The sequence below is a fragment of the Pelodiscus sinensis genome, chromosome 1, assembly GCF_049634645.1.
Source record: "Pelodiscus sinensis isolate JC-2024 chromosome 1, ASM4963464v1, whole genome shotgun sequence".
In the NCBI taxonomy this organism is placed as follows: Eukaryota; Metazoa; Chordata; order Testudines; family Trionychidae; genus Pelodiscus; species Pelodiscus sinensis.
Window position 1 is genome coordinate 42,489,271 of NC_134711.1, and position 16,676 is coordinate 42,505,946.

At 42.3% G+C, this 16,676-nt stretch overlaps 1 protein-coding gene across 6 annotated transcripts in view; it reads right to left on the reverse strand.

Annotated features, from left to right (window-relative positions):
- Nucleotides 1–16,676, reverse strand: part of CPED1 (cadherin like and PC-esterase domain containing 1) — a 214,716-nt gene that overhangs the window by 14,493 nt on the left and 183,547 nt on the right. For 5 of the 6 annotated variants that reach the window (XM_075928925.1, XM_075928905.1, XM_075928915.1 and 2 more), the window contains 4 exons: nucleotides 13,835–13,971; nucleotides 856–1,076; nucleotides 503–604; nucleotides 206–293 (listed from right to left, as the gene is read on the reverse strand). In XM_075928925.1, coding sequence (XP_075785040.1) covers nucleotides 206–293; nucleotides 503–604; nucleotides 856–1,076; nucleotides 13,835–13,971 — 548 coding nt within the window. Of the gene's footprint in view, nucleotides 1–205; nucleotides 294–502; nucleotides 605–855; nucleotides 1,077–13,215; nucleotides 13,339–13,834; nucleotides 13,972–16,676 lie in introns of those variants that run through there. The other variant, XR_012903743.1, reaches the window with a different exon arrangement.

Genomic DNA, 16,676 nt, shown 5'->3' on the forward strand with positions numbered 1-16,676 from the left:
TGCTCCTAGCCACTTTTGGGTGCAGTGCAGTCTGCAGCGCCGGGATAGGTAAGTAGCTTGCCTTAGCAGCCCTGTTGATCACCCTGCAGCAAGGAGACCCAGTACTGGGTCGTGACTAGTTTGAAAACTATTGTTTTAGAGAGACAGCAAAATCACCAGGTAGACAATAAGCATCGCATGGTAATGCAGTCAAAATCTGACCCACCTGCGATAAAGAATGTATTCCATCCACTGGCAGATGAAAGCCCATTCCTATGGATTTTATTACTACCAGGATATTTGATAGGTTTTCCCTGTTTGAGTGAAATGAAGCACAAGCATTTTATTTACAGATCTATGAAAAGACATTACACAATTATTTTTTAAGATCAGATTTAAATGAACAATGATGAAAAAACCATGAAATGTTTGTATCTGAAACTGGTTAAGTTTGGTGGCTGTAATTTTTCATCATATTAATGTTTTATATGGGATAATAGAAATATATAGCACTAAACTTTACCTCTTCAGCACTGTTTGAATAATTTGCAGGTGATTGGAATTAAGCCACTGAACACCACCCACAACTAATACAGTCTGGTCTGTGTTCTCAAGGGGTTGTGATCTGAAATCCAGAAAGAAAACACACGCAGCCTTACAACAGATGGAAAACATTTTAACAGCATCACATTACATTGCAATGAACTGTATATGGCACCCTGATAGAACGTGTGATGTCATTTAGTCTCAACCACACAATATGGCCTGTACACCTTGTGCTTAATTCTTTACTGATTTTAATGGAGCAAGTCTGTTAAACACATTTGTGAATGGAAGAGGAATACAAACAACCCAGCAATATAAGTTATATTGTACCTCTGTAACAGCTGTTCTAGTGCTTTTTCGAATGTTGGCCTCTTCTTTACATTGATCCAAAATTGTGGGTAGTAGGAGTAACTGATAAATGTTTTCCCATGATTTATGTTACGATAAAATTTAACATCATGAGTCTTTTGCCATTCCTGAAGGGTCTCATTCACTCTTTCTATCAGATAATACATTATCCCTCTATTAGTTGAATCTCCAATGAAAAGAACCTTTAAATGTAAAAAGAAAAAAAGGATACCGTACATTAGACAGGTTAAGAATCACTAATCTTGATAGAACATTATATGCAATAAACTACATTTTAACCTCTTTCAGGCTATGGAATACCACCCCTCAGCCTCCTACTTCCAATACAACTACTTTTCTCCATCAAAATCTATTGATTATTATTAAGTAAAAAGTAATGTTAGCATAGTATTATGGACACGGTAAGCTTGGCTTACTGTGACAGCTGTAGCTTCTTGGATACATCCCTGCATTTTTCATCCTGCCTGCTTGTTTCTTCTCCCTAGATGTAGAACTTTACATTTATAAATCCCTCTGTGATTTGCAGCTTCATGCTGTAGTCATTTTTCAGATCTTCTCCCTTCCCCCATGCTCTGTGTTTCATACCCGTTTTGGTGTCATCCTTAAATCTGATCACACTTGAATTTACACCAAAGAAAAACCCAGTGAAGAAATAAAATAGGGGCATTAGCTCTAAAGGGATTTTTTTGAATGTTTGGAGGGAGGGTTTTGAGCCAAAAAGGAAGGTTAAAAAAGCTTCTGAAAACTCAAAGTATCTTGGAGTATGACACAACAAGCAGGAAGCATCATTATTTAATGATAGAGAGGCTTCACATTGACAGAGAAGCCATTTCAAGGATCAGTGGTGTCCTCTGCAGAGATTGGCATTAGGACTTTTTATGTGACTAATGGTCTCCCCTATACTTATTTTGCAGCATCAACCTACAGAGCACTTGAGCTCCTTTATATACGGAGGCTATTGGGTTTGTGTGTGTGTTTATATTAATCTCATCCATCCCTAGTGAATCATCTCACTAGGGCAGCTGGGCACCAACCCTTTGCGGTGATTGTATGGTCCCCTCCCAAATAAAAGAGAATGCAAGGCAGAATGTTATGCCAAAGAACACAAAGAAAAGGGAAAATTAGTTTAAGGAAAATAAGTTTATGCCATTAGAAATGCACCTGTCACTTGTTACTGTGTCACAGTGAGCATGGTTAGAAACACACACACATCAGCAGTAGTGTAAATGCAGGAATCAGATAGCCTCAATCACAATGGCATACTAAGCATGTCTTTCCACCTCTGCTCTGCAGTGTGCCTCCCGCTGCATTGCCACTGAATCTGGATCCTTTGTGTAGGTACCTGGCACCCAGCAGTAGTTACTGATGCTTCATTCCATCTCCCATATACAGTTGGAAGTGCAGTGACTGTTCAGACCACTCAAGGCAGCTCTAGCTTGAGCATCTGTTCTCATAGGAGAACTCTGACAAACTGTGGGAATTAATGGTAATGATGCTCCTTGTCTTAGTGGAAATTAATGTCAGATTTCGAATAACTCCTCTCACCTTGCACATGACTACCCCCTTGTTCTTAGCCTTCTGCAAGAGACAACAGCTCCCACTATGTTTGAACAGTGAAAAGGAGCAGTGATGGCCAATGGATCCTGAAATCCCCTGCTATTAAAACAGCTGAGGGTGAAGGCATGTGGTGCTAAGATGACCCTGCCTGTCCCTCAGCCCCTGATGTAGGAGCATGCTGTAGGCAGGGACTGGGCCAGAAGGAGATCCAAGCTATTGACTGGAACATTCTGTGTGTCAGTGATGCTGGGCTACAGAGCAGCCCACAAGCAGCTGCATAAGGGTTCCATACATTAAAAGCTACCTTTGTCATTCACTCCCCTGTGTTTGTCAGCAGTGCAGTGCAGAATATGTATAGTATAGCTGCTATCTGTCAGGAGTCTATCCACTCATTGCAGCACACAGATTACACAGGCATTTATTTCATGTGAAGGGGATTGCAAGTGTTGTCCATCATAGCTCCTGACATACTTCTTCAATCCACAACACATTACCCACCCACTCTCTTATTTCTCTTTAATCTGTTGCTCTCCGGTCTCTTGTGTCCATCACTGTAATATCCAGCTATAGGACATTGAATTTGAAACTTTTTTTCTGGGTGATAACAAAAAGCAAGGAAAGACCATTAAAACAGCAGGAAGAGTGTCAAATTTTCTATTAAAACAAAGATATTAGGTTCTTATTTGTATGATTAGAAATAGGCCCTAACTGGCACTGGGCATTGGTAGCCCAGAGGTCAAATGGTTTCTATCTTACCCATTAATACTATAAAACCATTGTGAGGACCAATGAGTTTTCCTCTCATTGACAGGAACTGCCCCTTCCCTAACCGTAGCCTAATACACCCGTCAAGCCATTTCTCTGATTTGCCAGATGTGGAGTTTTTATTTCATTTCTAATTCTATTACGATTGTGAGCAGCTTCTTATCTCCTTGTAACAGTGTTGTGCCATTCCCACCTACTGATGGCTTGAAATAACAGAACAAGACACTCAGTGGAAAAAACAGAGTGAAAATATAGTCAAATCCCACAGTTTTACTGACACTGCAGGGCTTGCATCGCTGACTAGAGTTTGTTACTCTAAAGATGTTCAGAGTTCAGTATCTCAGCCACTGCAGACTGAAATGTGACCATTTCCTTTGCAAGTGTCATTTGTGCTAACAAAAGAAAAAGAAATTTAACTGGTTAAACATTTCATAGTCTTAGAGCTTTAAAAAGTGTTATCCCCTCTCCCACCCTTCTAAGCAGCAGAGCTGAAGCTGAGCCTTGAAGAAATCTCCACTGAGCTCCAGAATTGAAAGTGCTTGAGACAAAGCATTAGAGATGCTCACAGCTCTGGAAAAGCTGCCTTTGAGTGGGCAGATACCAGGAACAGTCTTCTGAAAAAAACAGTATTGAGAGGCCGCCAGAAAAGACCATTCTTGATTCTATGATTCTCAGGGGGGCAATAAATCAGCTATGCCATTTGAATCCATTACCTCTTGTCCTGCCCTCTGTGGCAAGAGAGAACAGCTTTTCTCCATCCTTTTTTATGGCAGCCTTTCAAGTAACTGAAGACAGCTATCAATATGCCCCCTTAATCTTCTCTTTTCCAAACTAAACATACCCAGATCCTTCAGCCTTTGCTCATATGGTATGCATCCTTCCCTTTGATCATCTTTTTTGCTCACCTCTGGATGTTTCCCAACATTCTTTCTATACATTGGTGACCAAAGCTGGACACAGTACTCCAGATGAGTAGAGAAGTACCTACCATCGTCATTTTCGCGATTGGGGCTTTTTTGTGGAAAAGACTACTGTACTGTCTACACTGGCCCTTTTCTGGAACAGTTTTTCCGGAAAAGGACTTTTGCCTGAATGGGAGCAGCATAGTTTTTCCGGAAAAACACTGACAATTTTACAGTAGATCGTCATTGCTTTTCCGGAAAAGCAAGAGGCCAGTGTAGACAGCTGGCAAGTTATTCCGGAAAAGCGGCTGCTTTTCCAGAATAAATGGCCCAGTGTAGACACAGCCTAAGTGTAGCAACTTACATTTGTCTTCGTTGAATTTCATTTTGTTGTCAATAGCCCAGTTCAATTTATTAAGAACCCTCTGAATTTTAGTTCTTTCCTCCAAAGCATTAGCAACTTGACACCTCGCTTTGTGTCATCAGCAAACTTGACCAGTATGTGCTCTCTCTTCCTATATCAAGTTAATTAATAAAGATGTAAAAACACGGGAGCCAAAAGAGATCTCTGTGGAACCTCACTTGAGACTTTGCTCCAATCTGGCATCCTTACATTGATAGTTACTCTTTGTTTGGTTATTTAACCAATTATGTATCCATTTAATGGCAGTTCTGTTGAGCCGGAGTTTCTCCAGCTTAGCTATGAGAACAGCACATGGGACTGTGTTGAAAGCCTTGCTGAAGTCCAGGTATATTATTTCCGCTGTATTCCCAGTCCACCAAATCAGTTACCCTGTCAAAGAAGGAAACTCATGCTGGTTGCTAGAAATGACCTCTTCATCCTCCAGGTATTAGCAAGCGGAATGTTTTATAATTGCTCTAGTAGCTTATCAGGAATAGAAGTCAGGCTGAATGGTTGGCAGTTTCTGTTCTCCTCGTTTGCCCCCTTTTAAGTTAGGCATTACACTAGCCCTTCTCCAGACTCATGAGACCTCTCCTCTGATCCGTAAGTTTGTAATTTTTGTTGCCAGTGGCTCCAAGATTTCTTCAGCTAATTCTGTCAGTATCCTCACTGACCACTCTGCTAATATGAATTCATTTACATTGGTCAGAAGATCTCTGATGTCTTCTTTACTTACCCCAATCTGCACCCTTTCCCCTTTATGATAACTTTGCTAGTCATCTGGTCACATGTTATTTTTTAACGCAGATTGAAACAAAGTAGGCACTGACCAGGTCTGCCTTCCTCTCATCTTCTATTACCAGATCATTTTCTCCATTGAGCAGCAATCCCACATTATCCTTGATTTTTCCTTTTTGTCTGACATATTTGAAGAACCCCTTCCTATTAGCATTTCTTGCCAGCTGCAAGTTACTCTTTGCCTTGGCTTTCCTGATTTTGCCCCTCCATGCTCTTGCTATTCCTGTATATGCTTCCTTGGTGACATGTCTCTCCTTCCATTTCCTGTATGTACTCCTTTTGGTTTTTAGATAGATAAAAGGCTCCTTGTGCAGCCACATTTGTCCTCTGTGATTCCTCTTATCTTTCTATGGGTGTGTCTAGTCTACAGGGTTTTGTCGCCAAAACTATACCTGCGTCAAAACTATACATAACGTCAACAGAACTCGGCAGTTTTGTCGACGGCTGTAAACCTCATTCTATGAGGGATAATACCTTTTGTCAACAAAGTTCTGTCGACAGAAGGCGTTATTGCATATACACTGTCCTTTGCGTCTACACTCTCATGTCGACAAAGCAGCTTGCTTTGTTGACAGAACTGGATGTAGTCTAGATACTCTTTGTCGACAGAAGCTTTGTCGACAGTATCTGTCAACAAAGCCTCTGTCGACAAAATCCTGTAGTCTAGACATACCCAATATGTCGGTATAAGTTGACGCTGAGTCTCTAGTGCTACATCTTTTAAGAACTGCCAATTCCTGTTCTTCCTATCTGGTCTTTTCATGGGATCTTCCCTACAATTTCCCTGTCTTTCTGAAGTCCAGTGTCCTTGTTTTGCTGTTCTGATTCTAGCTAATCATTTCACAGAACAACTGAAATCTTTTGGAAACGGGTTTTGTGAAGCATTTGCTCCAGCAGAATGTGAAATCTTACAGGACTACCACCTTGGGGCAGAGACTTTAAAGCTTGCTGGATGATTTCTGTAGACAGTGCAAGCAGTCACATTATGAAGATCCTGAACTTAGAACAATGAAATGAAGGTTAATGTGCACTACAGGGTTTAAAGGACCTATCACCAACTAGCACAACCTTTTGAAATCCCCATTCTGTAAAGCTTGTCAAGCTTTATTATGTTCTGAACATGGGACTCTCAGAGCACAATATTCAAAGCAGCCACTCTTTGGTAAGTTGGCGTTCTTTTAGCTGAAGCTTTGGGGGAAGAGGAGGCTAGTGAAGAGTGGAATATGATCCTTAGAAACACTCATGAGCCTCAGTTAACCAGGAGTTTCAATTAACCAGCATTCAGTAAATCAACACAATCAGGGCATACATTCTCAGAGTATTTCCTAGACTCCCCAGTGCCCCACCTTTGCGTAGTAGGCAAACAAAAAGCTACTTGAGGAGACTCCGCAGCTATATCATGTTGTTTTCATACTTTTTCCCTCTGTCTTTGCTCCTGAGATCAGCTGCAACATGTCTTCATTTCCTGACTGAGGATCTCACACGACACAGCACTGAACATTATGAGAGGCTGTCCTGCCAAGCTAATGGAAAGCTGCATTGCTATCATCTGCACTTTTGGAGATGATCACAAAGGGATCAGGATTATGTTCTTGGGTGAGAAACCTGTTCACATTAAATTCAGTGAAATTCCAGCACAACGTTGGCTTCTTGCAAAAGCCTCTCTTATTCCCCTGGTTCTTGCACTCTCTGCTCAAACACACAAATCTGCCTCAAACTTTTGTCTTTTGCACTTTGGATATTGATTTCTCTGGACTCTAGCTCCATGGAGAATTCTGTTAACTTTTGTAGAGCATCAGAAAGTATGCCCAGCTTAGGCACAAATGACGTAGATGGCAGGTGCGTCTGGAGTCTGCAGAAAATGTCTTTTTTTTTAACCTTGTGCTTCCACTGACTGTTGGAAGTAAAGAAAGAGAGCATGGCAATTCTTTTGACTACTAGAACCATCTTGTCCACAGGACAGTTTGGGGCAGCCACCCCAGACCCTGCACTTTGGGGGGCCTTGAGGTGACCATCTCAACCATCCAATGACAAAACCCATGAGATTACGTAGGGAGCCCAGCATGGGGTGGCAGCAGTGGTGGGAGCCAAAGCACCTGGCGGCCTTCTCCGTTCTGTCCCACCTCCTTCTCCCAGCCCACTGTGCTCTCCTTCATCAGGGCAGCAGGAAGTAAAGCATCCTGGCCTTAGGCACTCTGCTTCCTGTCACCACAGTGAAGTGGAGCACAGCGGGGTGGGAGAGGGCAGCATGACAGGTTGGAGCAGGCTGCTAGTTCACTCCACTACTGCAGTGAGTGTGTGGGGAGGGTGACCCCTGCTTTCCCTCTGCATCAGAGCCCTGTGTAATCCCCCAGCTCATGTTGCTTGGGGAGGGAGATTTTGGCAAGGGGATGAAGCAGTGGCGGGGCTTGGGGAAGAGAGAAGGGCTTTAAGCACTGGCAGGGAAGGGCCCACAGGAGGGAGGAGGGGTACCCTGGGCCCTGCACTTCCCTAGGGATGGCTCTGCTGACCCCTTTCACTGCACAGCTTCTTGTTGAGAACCATCGTGTTTCCAGAAAGCACCCAGTTGTCATGATTTCTACATGCAAAGATGCCACACATTCTTAGAGTTCCCTTGTGCTTTTGGGGAGGCATGGTACAGAGAGTACCTTTGGAAAACTCAGCTGTATCAGAGAAACCACTTCATATTTCTGACCTAGCACAACTGCCGCTCCAACACAGGCACCAAGTGTTCCTTCAAGTAAGCTTTCGTGAATCCCAGTACAACCAATTTTCACAGCAAGTCTCTGGCAATGGTTGAGGCATCAGTGGCTGGGAGCTCAATTAGGTCAACAAACATGATTGTAGGTTTCTTCATCTCCCCTGCTGAAAATTGTATGTAGGTGATAAAAGTGGAAGCCTGGCTCCAAGTAGTTAACTCATCCCTATTACTATGATTATGCACGTATGAGATCTTATATTTTTAAAATAGTTTTCTTCATTTCTTCCACAATGTGCTAGTGTATGAAAATGCAAATGACCTTGGAGTGCAGAATTCACTCAATATTTAGTTCATTTAACTTCTGCAGGTCAATTTCTGTATCAAAACTGTAGGAGGAATGATTTTGTTTCACCAGTTTGTATGCAACATGGAATACTCCCCATGCCCTTGCTGCAATGGCCTTTGTACTTTCTCTATCCCATACTGGTTATTTTCTACAGCTTTGTGATTCTCTGAGACTTTGTGCTCACAGATCTTTTCCCTCAGAGACTTCATTTGTTTAATTTGCAGTCCTCATGGCTTGAAACATCAGAATTAGCCCAAGCTTTAACCTCTGCTTATAACTCCTAAAGACTACATTTGCACAGATGCTGCAACCCAGTTTACCTTTCCTAATAAAAACAAACCTTGTAGCTAACTATTTTACAAAAATCTTTTTTGCCCCCCCGATTTTTGACTAACATGGAGATAGGTCTCTCCTGCCACATTCTGGTTTACCGTCATGTTCTTGCTCATCAGAGATGCTCTGCACCATGTCTTTGTCCTAATGAACAACAGCAGTGTCACTAACTTCCCCACTGGCCTCTCAATTAGAGAGTTTCCTCTTTCTTTGGAAAAAATTGTGATTTTAATTTTCTGACGCACGAGAGGGAAATTGAGCATTGTATGCAGAACTTAACCATACACATATATCAGGTGTGATTACCTAGCAATTGCTACCCTTGTTGATTACTCCAGAAAGATGCACTGGCTTAACAGTCTGTGTCAGCTGCCCATATCCGTCGTCTTTCAGCCTACAAAGGGCTCCTGCTGCTCTCCATGTGTTAATTTATCATAATTACCATGAAAATAAATTGCATGGACCTCTCAAAAATAAATTGCATAATTATTTTTATTCAGACTTCTTCTCTGAGGGTGTATGTGCTTCTGTCCTGGGGTGTGGCAGGGCTCTGGGCTTCAGCTGAAAGGCAGAGATCTCAGGGTTTTAGCTTCATGGGGAATAGGGGTAGGGAAGCCCATGGGTCAAGGCTTCAGTACTGCAAGAGGCACTGGCGTTGGGGGCTTCAGCCCTGTGGCAGGCTTGCCGGGGCTCAGATCTTTAGCCTGTGGGAGGTGCACTCAGCTTCAGCTGCAGGGTCTTGTGGACTCCTGAAACTGGTTTGTGGGTCCCCAGAGCTGTGAATATATTTACCAGAGCTGGACTGCACACAGCTCTGGCAGAATGTAAGCCCCACATGTAATCAAGTGTGCAGCAGCCACAGAATAGCACGTCCTTAATACGACCTTGGTAAAGGGTGGCATTGACGTTGACACCTGGGAGAGGCAGGTGAAGGATCAGGTAACCTGGAGGGCTTCAAGAACTGTGCCTGACACTTTGAGATCAAGCGACATCTCCATGAAGATCAGAGAGCTTGATACAAGGAGCGTGACTGGGCCTGCATCAGGGCCATTGGTGTTGGCGCCGACAGAGGTAGAGACCTCACATGTACTCACTGCCTGAGGTGTTCATTGCGGCCTGATTTCTCATTTATGTACTCAGCTGCTATAGGTGTCCAAGAGGAAATCATTCTCGATTTGAGGGATCCAAGAGAGAGAGAGAGAGTGTGAGACATAGCATCATTTACTTCATTTCACTTGCATCAGCTGACCCAAGTTCTGCACCTGACCTGAAGCATATAATGGAAGTACCTTAGCAGAAGGTCTATGTATAAGATTGTATGCTTAGCTGTGTGACATTAATGAATGAATCATTCAGTGTTTACAGTGTGCTGTATCTCATTTTCTTTACAATTGTGCCCTGTAGTCTTCAAGCAAATGGGAATTTAGTCTGAATGAGGACTACAGGATCATATTTTTACTTCATATAGTGCAATATTTCTGCAGAGACAGATGTGTTTCAGTATTTTCTGTTGCAAAGGTTTAGTGTGAAAAATTCCCATTATGACCAAACATACTTCAAAAAATTGTGTAAGAATAGTGGAATTCTACTTCTTAGCCAGACCTATCATAAATTAACCACACTTGAGAAATTTAAACAGCTTTAAGTCCAAAACACCACTTAACCCTAAGACATTATTCAGAAAACATAAGCTAGAGTCCCTGTTTTAACAGCTGAATTTCAAGTACTTCAACAAATATTGCCTTTTCATATTTCCTGTTCTGAATTACACATGGCTCTCAGGTATTTTATTACAGGGCTAAACTCAGAATAGTATTTTTGAATGATAAACAAAATAAACATTTTTTCCTGGTTATTTAGGACAGATTGCTATGCTTTGCTAATTGAATGGCTAGTTACCTCTTAGAATCTCTTTCTCAAGACATCTTTTAAAAGTTACCTTGTACAATAATTACTGTTATGCTTCAATAAATCTCATAAATCTTATAGAGAAAGCTCATTAACCACACAGTTATATGGGGATATGTCACATAGATGTAATACAAATTTATCCTCTGTTTTGATTGCACACTTCTTTGATATAATTAGGTTATGCACACGTAATTCCCCAAGCACTTCGAATCTACTGTGTAATGTAGCCTGCATTCAATTTGCCCGAACCAGGAGTTCAAAGGTGAAGAGATTACAGGTACAGTACTGGAAATGGATAACCTAAGTTAGTGAATTGGTCTCAGTGACTTCAAGATTTTTGCAATCAAGATGGTCTCCTAGATAGGGTAGTTTTGCTAATTGCATTTGTATACCTAGCATTTGCAGGATGTGCTGACTGAACCACAGCAGTGCTTTCAATTCACAGAAATGCACGGCTCTCATATTCAATGTTGTGTACAATCAGCACACACCTCACTTCACGGGCCCTTACTTTAAATCTATGTCACTTTAGTAACACTAGTAGGAAAAAACTATGCAGATGGAAACCAGTGTAATTGTGGACTACAGCACACAAAATGTCTCGTGGGCCACACACAGAACACTGATGTGGCCTTAAGGTTGCAGGTTGCCCACCACCGTACTAGAAGTTGGCTGAATGAGAAACCCTCCCTGAAGAAATCTTCCTTGGTTTCAAAAATTTAGATCAGTTTCCTGTTTGTTGTGTGTTGAAATGCAAACATGTGATAGATTAGTGCTGCTAACACACCATTAACCAAATAAAACTCACTATAACCTGTCTGGGGGAATTTATATCCTCTTTCATATTACAATGAAATTTGTATCTTGTTCTTTCACTACAGGCAGTCTCAAGTTTGCATGTAACCAAGCCAACTCACAGGTACAAATGTTAAAAATAGTCAATGACAAGAAAAAGAAAAAAAAAGATCGTTGGAAAACATAGTGAATTAGATTTTAAAAATTACCTCTGAAATACACACAGAATTTAATACAAGAAATAAAACTAGGTTGAAGTAAGAAAAAACAAACTAAAACCCATTTCTTTTCTAGGTTTTATTTATAGCAAAGTTATAGGATGGGCACAATACAATAGAACTGTATTTTAGAAATGTGAATAAAATGTTAAGCAGCTTTCTATTGCATTTTAAAAATTGCATTCCCTGTGGAACATGAAGAAGCCACAGTAATGATCTTACAATGTATATCTGATGTTGCACTGGTCAGTCAGATGCTGGGTGACTGGGCACTCTGTACACTTCTCAACTGAGTTCTAGGAATGCATCTTCCTTGGAACATGCTACTCCCTTGGCATCTACAACCTTTGTTTTTCTTGCCAACTTGTGGTGGGCTATTGATGTGAACAAATAGCCATCTACCTTGTCTACCTTGTGACATCAACCATTCCAAAGGTGACTGTGTTCCACGAGGTGTACCGGTAGTTCGGAATAGGAAGCCTAGTCCGAACTACCTAGTTCGAGCCCCGTGTAGCCGCGCTGCACGGGGTTCGAACCAGCGGGGTTTTAAAAATGGCGGCTCCCCGCTTATGCAAATGAAGCCCGGGAAATTCAAATCCCGGGCTTCATTTGCAAGTGCAGTATGCCTTCATTACCCCGCTAGTTCGAACTAGCGGGGTAGTGTAGACATACCCTTACTCAGATTGGAATTGGGCCCAGTAGCGCAGGACTCAGCAACAATATGGCAAATATGTATTTACACTTGTATAAAAGTGTATTTTAACTTTAAAAACCCCATTTCCTTGCAAACTGTCCATGTATTACCATAACATTGCTCCAGCTGAGAGGATCCTCAGCCTGTCCTAGATCATTCAGCAGTAATTGCTCCAAGTTAACGTCAGAGTAATTCTGTTGGGAGTTGTCCGAAACCCTCTTTTCTTCTATGAAAGGGGACATTTGGAGCTACAAGCACCATAAAATTATGAACAAGTATTCTCCACAGCAGTGTTTCTGAAAGTGCTCTACAGAATCACTCTCAGAAACACATTAACTGGCCACTCCGGTTTGTTGATTTACCGGCGCCATGGCCACAGAGCCTTGCGGTTCCCATAGGCTCCATTTTGTCCTTTCTAGCCAAGGGGAGCTGCAGGAAGTGGTGGCCTGGCCCACACCATTTCCCACTGCTCCCCTTGGCTAGAAAGGATGAAATGGAGCCAATAGGAACCGCAAGGCTCCGTGGCCATGGCGCCAGTAAATAAACAAACCGTGGCGGCCAGTTAATGTGTTTCCACAGAATACTTCCAGTAACACTGCTCCACAGTACCTGGCCCAGGTGAAATGGCTTTAGTGCAGCCAATTTATGTGGGTGTAACTGACAGTAGAACCTGTCTTGCAGCTAGATTTATACCATAAAAAACAAAGGGAGAAAGAAGTCAGATTGAAGGACCTTGTGCTTGCTGAGAAGTGGTCAGTCAAGAAGAAAGGAAGGAATTAAAATTCACAAGAGTGATTACAATTTTTTTTCTGCAAAGATCAGGTCTCTCGCTTAATCCAAAAGACATTTTTTCTACCTACGAAATATATTGTCAAAAATCTTCATAGCCATTACTTACTTTCTCGTATTCCCAGTAACTGTACCTGAGTCTCAGCTCAGAGATCTCTTTCAAATGTCACACAGTCATAGCATGCCTATTAAGAAGACACTGTATTTCCAAGCAATCACCTTAGAAGCTTCACTATAAGAAAAGAATGTGCAAGAAGACTTTGTAAGATTAGTATGCACAAGCAGTGCCATGCATTAGGTATACAGCAGAGGAAACAAAGCTTGCATGCAATGTGTCAGTCTCTAAAACAGTGCATATTATTTTTCACTTGTGAGACTTACATGCTTACTACTGCCAAATGCACTACAGGTTTTTCATACAAAGTTTTTCTGTTATGTCTGGAAATGTCATTGTTATCAACTGAAAGTCTACATCAAATGGCGGTATAAAAGTATACATTATAAGCAGTTCAAGTCTACAAAACCATTGTTTGTCACTATGATTTGAACCTCTTCAGCATTCCTCTAGCAATGTAATAAAGAGTGATTTTTCTTATATACGAATCACAATGCATTTTTCTTCCCATTTGTAAAGAACTTCAGGACAATGAAGTTCAGTGTGAATAGGCGTGGATGATTTATCTTCTGTTACAGAAACAGCTGGTGAAAAAGCTAAATTGGTTGCATACCTTTCTGCCTTCTACACATTGCTGGAGCTCTGGCTTAGTCAGGACCGAATACTGACAGTTGTGTGGCTGCCATGTTATTTCTCGCCAGTCACAGGTTCTGTTGTCAGAACAGCTGAGGCAAGGCACAATCCACTGCCCTGGAAAAAAGCAAAATGTATTTAGACTCTCCTATATATATTTGTCATTGGCTAAGGTACTCTTACAGCATAATTAATGAGACACTCTAGTTCTTGCTCATGAAGGTTTTAATAATTTTTAATTTTCTGTCATCTTGGAAGCTTTAAAATAGTATTTCTAGCTCTTGTACTAGTTCCTTTCCCAGTTAGCAAACACTGGTATTCTTGCTTCACCTGAAAAAGTTGGGAATGTCCAGATCCATTGTTTTAATTTGGGCTCATTCCTAGTTTTCCTCCCTTGTGCCAGCCAATCCTTGCTAGGAATGGAAGCATGATTCAAGTGGGTAAGGCACAAAAATGAGACAGAGAAGATGAGAAGTAGAATTTTCAAAAGTGCTTAAGTGACTCAGGTGCCTAAGTCCCTTTTTCAAAAGTGACTTTGGTGCTAAGGTCTCATAGACAGTCAATGAGATTTAGATTCCTAAATGCCCATTCCATTTTTTAAAAATACGACTGTGGCTCCTCAGATGTAGTTTACACTACAGATCTTTAGGGCTACGTCTACACTGGCCCCTTTTCCGGAAGGGGCATGTAAATTTCACTAGTCGTCGTAGGGAAATCCGCGGGGGATTTAAATATCCCCCGCGGCATTTAAATAAAAATGTCCGCCGCTTTTTTCCGGCTTTTAAAAAAGCCGGAAAAGAGCGTCTAGACTGGCCCCGATCCTCCGGAAAAAGTGCCCTTTTCCAGAGGGTCTTATTCCTACTTTGAAGTAGGAATAAAACCCTCTGGAAAAGGGTGCTTTTTCCGGAGGATCGGGGCCAGTCTAGACGCTCTTTTCCGGCTTTTTTAAAAGCCGGAAAAAAGCGGCGGACATTTTTATTTAAATGCCGCGGGGGATATTTAAATCCCCCGCGGATTTCCCTACGACGACTAGTGAAATTTACATGCCCCTTCCGGAAAAGGGGCCAGTGTAGACGTAGCCTAGCAGTATAAATACATCACACAAAGGTGTGAAAAATCACTCCTCCAAGTGACATAGTTATACCAACCTATCCTCCTCCCTAGACAGTGCTATGTCAATGGGAGAGCTTATAGCTATAGGTGCTGATATAGAATCATAGAATTATAGGGCTGGAAGAGTCCTCAGGAGGTCATCGAATCTAGCCCCCTGCCCAAAGCAGGACCAACCCCAACTAAATTTATCCCAGCCAGAACTTTGTCAAGCTGAGACTTAAAAACCTCTAGGGACGGAGATTCCACTACCTCCCTAGGTAACCCATTCCCGTGCTTCACCACTCTCCTAGTGAAACAGTTTTTCCTAATACCCAATCTAGACCTCCCCCATTGTAACTTGAGACTATTGCTGCTTGTTCTGCCATCCATCACTACTGAGAACAATGTCTCTCCATCTTCTATGGAACCTCCATTCAGGAAGTTGAAGGCTGCTATCAAATTCCCCCTCACTCTTCTCTTCTGCAGACTAAATAAGCCCAAATCCCTCAGCCTGTCCTCATAGGTCATGTGCTCCAGCCCCCTAATCATTTTGGTTGCCCTCCACTGGATCCTTTTCAATGAGTCCACATCCTTTTTGCAGTGGGGGCCCAGATCTGGACACAATACTCCAGATGTGGTCTCACCAGTGCCGAATAAGGGAAATAATCACTTCTCTATATCTGCAGGCAATGCTCTTCCTAATGCACCCTAATATGCCATTAGCCTTTTTGGCAACAAGGGCACAGTGTTGGCTTATATCCAGCTTCTCATCCACTGTAGTCCCCAGGTCCTTTTCTGCTGAACCTCTACCTAGCAAGTGGGTCCCCAGCCTGTAACAATGCTTGGGATTCTTCCGTCCCAAGTGCAGGTCTCTACACATGTCCTTGTTGAACCTCATCTGATTTCTTTTGGCCCAATCCTCTATTCTGTCTAGGTCTCTCTGAACCCTATACTTACCCTCCAATGTATCTACCTCTCCCTCAGCTTAGTGTCCTCCACCAATTTGCTGAGGGTGCAATCCATCCCCTCATCCAGGTCATTAATGAAGATGTTGAACAAAACCGGTCCTAGAACCGAACCTTGGGGCACTCCACTTGAAACCGACCTCCAACCTGACATTGAGCCATTGATGACTCCCTGCTGGGCCCGACAATCTAGCCTGTTTTTTATCCACTTTCCAGTCCATTTATCCAATCCATACTTCCTTAACTTGCTGGCAAGAATATTGTGGGAGACCGTATCAAAGGCTTTGCTAAAGTCAAGGAATATCACATCCACTAGGGTAAGTGGATAAACTAAGCCAATGAGAGAACTATCACCTAATAGTTTAAAATGTCTGCATTAAAGCATCTCACTTGCACAGCCACACTGATGCGGCATTTTAAGTGTAAGTGCCCTAACTAACTTACATGCTTTTGAAAATTTTATCCTAATCTATTAGTGAAAATTAATGGAACTAAGGGCCTATCTTCACACTGAGTTAATGGGCAGCAGGCTGGGGTGCAGACATTACAGGACACCAACTTGCTATGTGCTAACTCTCTCTCTGAACATAAGAACATAAGAACAGCCGTACTGGGTCAGACCAAAGGTCCTTCTAGCCCAGTATCCTGTCTACCGACAGTGGCCAGCACCAGGTGCCCCAGAGAGGGTGGACCGAAGACAATGATCAAGCGATTTGTCTCCTGCCATCTCTCTCCAGCCTCTGACAAACAGAGGCCAAGGACACC